The 7,231-nt window shown below is 53.9% G+C and overlaps 1 protein-coding gene across 2 annotated transcripts; it reads right to left on the reverse strand.

Annotated features, from left to right (window-relative positions):
• Positions 1-1,146: 1,146 nt before the first annotated feature.
• On the reverse strand, positions 1,147-6,724 carry PCSK1N (proprotein convertase subtilisin/kexin type 1 inhibitor). 2 transcript variants are annotated; one of them, XM_007450882.1, is made up of 4 exons: positions 6,553-6,724; positions 2,286-2,367; positions 1,861-2,251; positions 1,147-1,472 (listed from the first exon to the last, which is right to left on the reverse strand). In XM_007450882.1, the coding sequence occupies exons 1-4, from the start codon at positions 6,664-6,666 to the stop codon at positions 1,280-1,282; spliced, it is 780 nt and encodes a 259-aa protein (XP_007450944.1). In that variant the 5' UTR covers positions 6,667-6,724; the 3' UTR covers positions 1,147-1,279. The 2 variants fall into 2 exon arrangements, with proteins under 2 accessions (XP_007450944.1, XP_007450945.1); XM_007450883.1 differs by having other exon boundaries at positions 1,280-1,472; positions 1,861-2,294; positions 2,326-2,367; positions 6,553-6,666.
• Between the last annotated feature and the right edge of the window lie 507 nt (positions 6,725-7,231).

The following is a 7,231-nucleotide window of genomic DNA, read 5'->3' on the forward strand; positions in this document are numbered from 1 at the left end:
ACCCCCACCCCGCTCCCCGACCCCAGCAACTAGCTGTGTGGGACACTGTCGGTGTACTGGGGATAGATGGACCCTTCTCCTGGGGAGGTTTTCTTTTGGTGATGGGCTTTTTGGCAATGTGGGGCCGTAGCGTTGGTTATATATTATGTCAAGTTGATTTTGTGCAAAATTAAATAGTGTTCTTAGGTTTCAAAGCTGCCTCCATGCCAAATGTTATGTGGGTGAGAATGAGACTGGGGAGAATGTTACTTGAATTGTGAGAATTATTTCATTCAAGAAATGTGGGGGAGACCCCTGTGTACCAGGCCCTGCTTTGGGTACAAAAGATATAGAGGCAAGCAAGACACTAAAAATCCCTGCACTTGTAGATATAGCATAAGGCTATGTATTAAAGGCAGGCAAAGGAATAGAGTGACAGGGAGGTCAAGGAAAGCCCTACTGAGTAGGTGACATTTGGGCAAAAACTTGTGGATAACTAGGGACAGAGGGAATAGCCAGTGCACAGGTCATGACCACAAACCAGTTACCACACCAACTCCCAATACGTTCAGGGCTGGGGTAAGAGTACAGATAGAGTGGCTTCTATACTATATAACTAAACATTACATATCAAACTAACAAAGTACATCCTATCCTCCTACCTTGACTAATACACTTTCTCAAGGCCCAGGGTTCCATGCCAGGAGGTGATGGTGTTGGGAGGGCTGACCCCTGGCCGGGAGTGGCAGCCCATTCCGTTTCTCTTCCCGCTGGTAGCCCCTCCCCATATCAGGAGGCAGGGGCTCATGTGTGCAAGTGGCCATGCCAGCACCGCCCAAGCTCTACTCACATGCCTCACAAACAGCCACCCCTTGACCACCACTTGGTCCCCAGGAGGATGGACCCCCAGAAGATGCTGCTGAAAGTGGCTTCAAAGCCTTCTGGGCTCCCCATTCCCAAGTGAGGCCTAGAAACGGCACAGAATCTGGGTGGGCACTGCCATTGTCCATATGGTTATCTCCCCAGTGAGGAGAGGCGAAGACTGAGGCAGGGGTTGTCTCAAAAGTGCAGGATGGAGGGCAGGGGCCCCTTTTCCCTCGTCTGAGGGCAGCAATCTCCACCCAGTCCACCAGCCCCCTATACACTGCCACTCAAACAAGCACATAGTTGCTTCAGATCATATTTATTGTGGGGTCAGGGGTGGGGATCTTGGGGTTCCAGGGCAGCAACAGTGGCTGTCGGGGTGTCAGGGGCGGGGCGGTCCTGGGCCGCCGGAGTACGCGCAGGATCCAGGCGGTGCTCAGGGCAGGAGGCGGCGCGCTGGGGCCTGGGGTGCGGGGGTCTCCAGACGCTTTACGCGCAACAGGGCCCCCAGCACGCCCTCAGGGGGGACCTCAGGGCCCAGGTCCTGGTCAGCGGCTCGGCGGAGGCGACGCGGGGCAGCCACAGCTTCAGGGTCTGCGCTTCCCGCGAGGATCCGCCCCAACAAATACCTGCAGGGGAGCAGAGCGGAATGCAGTGAGGACGTGTCCCGTGCGTCAACGCCCCGGCCCTAGGACCTGGACAGCGCCGCTACCCATGACCGCCTGGGGACCTGGCAGCCTCCTCCCACCCAGGCATCCCACTGCTTCCAGGAAACAGATGTCTCCGCCTTCCATCCCTGAAACTATAGTTTCCCCCCCTCCCGTTCGGACGAAGGAAGCCGGCCAGGCACCTCTGCCTCCACACCCTAGGTCCAGGACTAGAAAATTCCCTCCCAGGGTTCCAGGACCTAGGTGTTCGCACCTCCACCCCGTGAAGCAGGCCCCGGCCGCTCCTCGCCCTCCTCCTCCCGGGATATAGGCGCCCGCCCCCGCCCCGACCACCCCTTGTCGGGGGGACCTCAGCAGCTCCGGATCCAGGTCCGGCGTCTCGTCGCCGGCGTCCTCGGCATCTGGGCCCGTGGGGCCGTCGTCGTAGACTGGGGGCCGGGGTCTGAGTGCTGGGGCGGGGGCAGGGGCGGGAACAAGCTGGGCTGCGAGGGCGGCGGGGTCCAGGCGGGCGCGGAGCAGGGCTCGGGCGAGCTGCGCGGCTGGCGCATCGGGGTCGTCCTCCAGGCCCAGCGCCGGGTCGTTGGTGCGGGGTGCGCCCCAGACGCGCAGCAGCTGCGCCAGGGCGCGCGCTTGCTGATCCTCAGCCTCTTGCGCCTCGGCCCGCGCCCGCTCCTGCCGTTCGGCCTCCAGCAGGTGCGCCAGCGCCCGCGCCAGCTCCTGCACAGCCCCCGCCGCCTCTCCTCGAGTCGCTGCCCGCCGGAAGCGGCGGGGGGCGCCGGGCCGCTGCCCGCCGGAAGCGGCGGGGAGCGCTGGCCTCAGCCTTGGGCGGAGAGGCTGCGCCCAGGCTGCGGGACTCCTGCGGGAAGACAGGTGGGGAGCGAGAGGTCGTCAGCGCCCGTCAGGCCAGGGACCCCCAACCCGGGGGACTCCGTGGATCTCAAATATCCCTAGATGCCAACATGCCAACAAAGGCGCTGTGGCCCCTCAAATATGAGTAGTCACCCCTAAGGTCAATGGAGACCCCCAAATATCTCTGGACACTCTTAGGACCACCAAAGACCCCTAGATTCACCATCCCTAACGATTTCCTAGTGACTCAGAACTTGCCCCAGGGCTGTTGAAGACCAGGGTTCCCCCGGGTCCCTCCCCCGCCCCCAGTACGCGGGCCTCTCACCGCTGTGGCCTCTCCCATTGCGGAGCACAGGCTCCGGACGCGCAGGCTCAGCTGCCGTGGCTCACGGGCCCAGCTGCTCCGCGGCATGTGGGATCTTCCCGGACTGGGGCACGAACCCGTGTCCCCTGCATCGGCAGGCGGACGCTCAACCACTGCGCCACCAGGGAAGCCCAAGACCAGGGTTTTGTTTGTTTGTTTGTTTCTTTCATAGGAGTAGCGATGGTAGATATGACAGCTATGGATTTTTCTATATTAATGCTGTGGACAACAGGAACCTGTATTTGCATTTTATAGATTCCTATTGTCCACTTGTTTTACCCAAAAGGTAGCAGACTGTTCTGCACCTTGCTTTTTGGAATCTATATTTAGATCAGTACCTTAAGAGCATCCTTTCTCTCTTCCTTCCTTTCTTCTGTATTGATTCTCTTTTGTATGGATGTATAATAGTTTATTTAACCACCCCAACTGATGAACATTTAGGGTGTTTCCAATCTTTTGCTATTCTCATAAATAATGCTGGGATGAATAACCGTGTCCATATATCATTTGGCATGTGTGCAAGTCTATCTGTAAAATAAATTACCCAGTGACTAATTTTCAGTTCAGGCAGTTTTGAAACAATTTCAATAAGTTTAAAGAAATAAAAGACTATCAAAAGTATGAGAGAGAGGGCTTCCCTCGTGGTGCAGTGGTTGAGAGTCCGCCTGCCAATGCAGAGGACATGGGTTTGTGCCCTGGTCCGGGAAGATCCCACATGCCACGGAGTGGCTGGGCCCGTGAGCCATGGCCGCTGAGCCTGCGCGTCCGGAGCCCGTGCTCCGCAACGGGAGAGGCCACGACAGTGAGAGGCCCGCGTACCGCAAAAAAAAAAAAAAAAAGTATGAGAGAGGAACTAATGACCATTAAAATAACCATGAAGATTTGAAAAAGAAACATCTAGAACATCTAGAAAAATACTTTTAATGAAATCAAAAATTAAATGGGCAAGTTAAACCGCAGATTCGATTGCAGAGGAAGGAATAGGATTGAACAGAGCTTGGAAACAGATCCACACACACTGACACTTGCTACGACAGAGGGGACACTGCAGAGCAGTGGGGACAGGACCAACTCCTTCAATAAACTGTGCAGGAAGAACAAGTGATCCAAATTTGGGAAGAATGGAAAGGAAAAGACAAATAAACTACATTCAAATTCAGGATTTCTTTTTATCCCAAGATATCCTAAAAAGAACGAAAAGTAAAACCAGAGTGGGAGAAGTTGCTTGTAGCACAGTCAATAAGGATTAATGTCCAATAAACAGAGAATGCCTAAAAAGCAGTAGGAGAAAAGCAAACTAATATAAAAATAGGCAAAATTGATGATCAAGTATTTCACAAAAGAGGAACCAAAAACAGTTACTAGGTCTTCCCTGGTGGCGCAGTGGTTGAGAATCTGCCTGCCAATGCAGGGGACATGGGTTCGAGCCCTGGTCTGGGAGGATCCCACATGCCGCGGAGCAACTGGGCCCATGAGCCACAACAACTGAGCCTGCGCATCTGGAGCCTGTGCTCCGCAACAAGAGAGGCTGCGATAGTGAGAGGCCCGCACACCGCGATGAAGAGTGGCCCCTGCTCACCTCACCGCAACTAGCGAAAGTCCTGGCACAGAAACGAAGACCCAACACAGCCAAAAATAAATAAATAAATAAATTTTAAAGAAAAAAACAAAAAAAGTTACTAAACAAATGAAAAATAGTGAACCTCGTTAGTAATCAGGAAAAATGCAAATTAAAACACCAGTGAGATACATTATGCAGAATACGTCCAAAAGATTGCCAAAATTAAAGTCTGATAATGTCAAATGTTGACAGGGATATAGAGAAAATGGAAGCTCTTATATATTGCTGCTGGGAACTCAATTGTTAAGATAACTTGGAGGAACAATTTGGCAATGTCTTAAAAGATGCACATATCCTATGCCCCACTCCTGGGGTGTTACACCCCAGACTAGCTTTTGCACATATACTGCTGGACACAAGTGCATGAAGAACTACAGCAGCACTGTTTGTAATAACATAAAAGTGAAGGGAGGAAAAAAAAGAAAGAAAAGCTGGAAACAACCCAAATGTTGTTGCTGTCATATTGAGAATGTATCTATAAACCATGATATACTCATGGGATAAAATATTATGCAGCATAGGCTTCCCTGGTGGCGCAGTGGTTGAGAGTCCGCCTGCCGATGCAGGGGACATGGGTTCGTGCCCCGGTCCGGGAAGATCCCACATACCGCAGAGCGGCTGGGCCCGTGAGCCATGGCCGCTGAGCCTGCGCGTCCGGAGCCTGTGCTCCGCAATGGGAGAGGCCACAACAGTGAGAGGCCTGCGTACCGCAAAAAAAAATTATGCAGCAATAAAAATAAATGAATTATAGCCACACACTTCAATGCGATGAATCTCACAACCAATGTAGAGGGAAAAAAAAAAAAAAAAAGCAAGTTACAGAATTCCACTGCAGACAGACTGCCTGCGACTACTAGACACCCTGATGATTTCCTAGTGACCCCTAGTGACTACCAGGAGCCACACACCCAGTATGATTCCATTTCTGTGAGGAAAAACTAGACAAGATATTGTTTAGCGATACATACATATGTGATAAGCTGCAAACAAAAGTAAGGGATCAATTAACAGAAAATACAGGATAATTATGGAGGAGAGGGGCTGCCTTAGGGAGAGGTACCCAGGGGCTTCTAACGATTGGTCATGCTCGATTTTTTAAGCTGAGTAATGGGTACACAAGAGGGTTACCATTATTTCTTACATTGTATATACATATGTTTAAATGTATTATGTCATATATAAAAAAATATTTAATTAAGAAAAACACCATCCTTGACACAGACAGCCTTGAACTCTTCATGAAGAGGATGTGCTCCAAGTGCCCTTGATGCCCACCACCCCTGAGACACCCCGGGGAATCACACACAATCATGGCCTCACACACACTCATTTGGACTGACAGGCCTTGAGATGTCACATATGCAACTCAACACTGCCACATCCACACGCAAGGAACTGCACATGTTCATGCACACCGATGCTCACGCGGTTACAATCGCCAAGCCATCCAGATGCAAGAACAAGCACCACCCTTAAAGACGTAACGCAGCACAGAAAGAGACATCATGGCTCCTCTCCCCACAATGACACAGCTCCACAAAGAAGCAGGGAGGAACAGCCTCGTGAACACACATACAAAATCCTAGTCACTCAGTTCAACAGAACCAAAATGGGATATGCACTCAGGGATGCAAATACCACTCTCTCCCAAACAAAAACAAGATCACACAGACACACAGAAAGACACGCCCATAAGTCACGCCATTACCATAGAATTCACAAGCACACAGTGTCACTGAGAAAAGTCACACGCAGAAGCATCACACACTGCACACCCAGACCCACACTGGCACCTTTGTATGGACGCTCGGAAGCCCTTACATGAAAAGACACACACAGGGAGAGCACACCCTCACGTCCCTATCATCACATCATGCGCACACAAACCGATGCCCGCACCCACTGCCTTGAAGAGCGCTAGTCCCATGGACAGCGCCACAGGCGGCGCGCGGGCCGGTGGAGCCCGGGCGGACCAGCAGAGTGCGGCAGCCCGACTAGCCCCGGACACTGCCACCCGCACACCCAAAAGACCAACCCCAAGATGGCCTGGGTGCAGACTGGCGGCTGGACCCCCGGCCACCCTGGCCCATCTCTCCGCACGTCCCGGGAGCAGGACCAGTGAGAATGAGGAGCCAGAGGCCGGGTACCGACCCTCGCCGGTAGCATCCTCCACCCCACCCCCACCCCGCGCCCGACCCGGGTCGCACCTTTACCGGCCTTGCGCAGAGCGCGGGGGGCGGCTCGAGTAAGCCCAAAAGCAGCAGCACCAAAAGGCAGACGCCCCCGGCCCGCGGCCCGCGGAGCACCGGCGACCCCGCCATGCTGCCCCAGCGAGCCGGGCTCCGGACGGGCGGACTGGCTGGCAAGTGCGCAGCGCCTGGGCTAGCGGGACACGGATGCGGTGCTCTGCGGCTGCGCACGCCGGGGAACCCTGCCCACCCCCTCCCGCCACCCTACACAGGCGCAGCCTAGGAGCTCCCGCAGCCCCTCCATCCCGCCCGTTGCCACGGAGATGCCCAAGGGGCAAGGTGGCGAGCTGGAGACTGCGATGGCGGTTACCATGGCGGTCGGAGGGCAGTTGCCAGGGCAACAGACCTTGCTGTCGCCTCAGCAGACAGGCAGGAAAAATTGACGCAGTGGAGGGGAATGAGGGCCTGGTGTTCGCCTCTCCCTCCTTGGGGAGGAGATATATGACTTTGTTCATTGGATAAACAGTTAAGGATGCCCTATGGACCAGGGCCTTTACAGGGTGATGAGTTCATTCCAGGTGATGTGACCATACATAGGTCAGTTCACCATTCTAATGTGCAGCCCCTTACCTGCATAAAAGGGTTACTGGTAACTGCTTCCCAGAGTGACTTTGAAGGTTTAATGACATTCAGCAGG

The sequence above is a fragment of the Lipotes vexillifer genome, unplaced genomic scaffold, assembly GCF_000442215.2.
Source record: "Lipotes vexillifer unplaced genomic scaffold, Lipotes_vexillifer_v1.1 scaffold129, whole genome shotgun sequence".
In the NCBI taxonomy this organism is placed as follows: domain Eukaryota; kingdom Metazoa; phylum Chordata; class Mammalia; order Artiodactyla; family Lipotidae; genus Lipotes; species Lipotes vexillifer.

Bases quoted from the DNA above. Each gene is read 5' to 3' on its own strand.
- PCSK1N (XM_007450883.1), bottom strand. From the start codon at position 6,666: ATGGCGGGGTCGCCGGTGCTCCGCGGGCCGCGGGCCGGGGGCGTCTGC. The intron at 2,295-2,325 runs GCCAGCGCTCCC...TCCGGCGGGCAG, and splicing joins CCTCTCCGCCCAAGGCTGAG to CGGCCCGGCGCCCCCCGCCG. The intron at 1,473-1,860 runs GTCCCCCCGACA...GCTCCCCTGCAG, and splicing joins CTGGATCCGGAGCTGCTGAG to GTATTTGTTGGGGCGGATCC.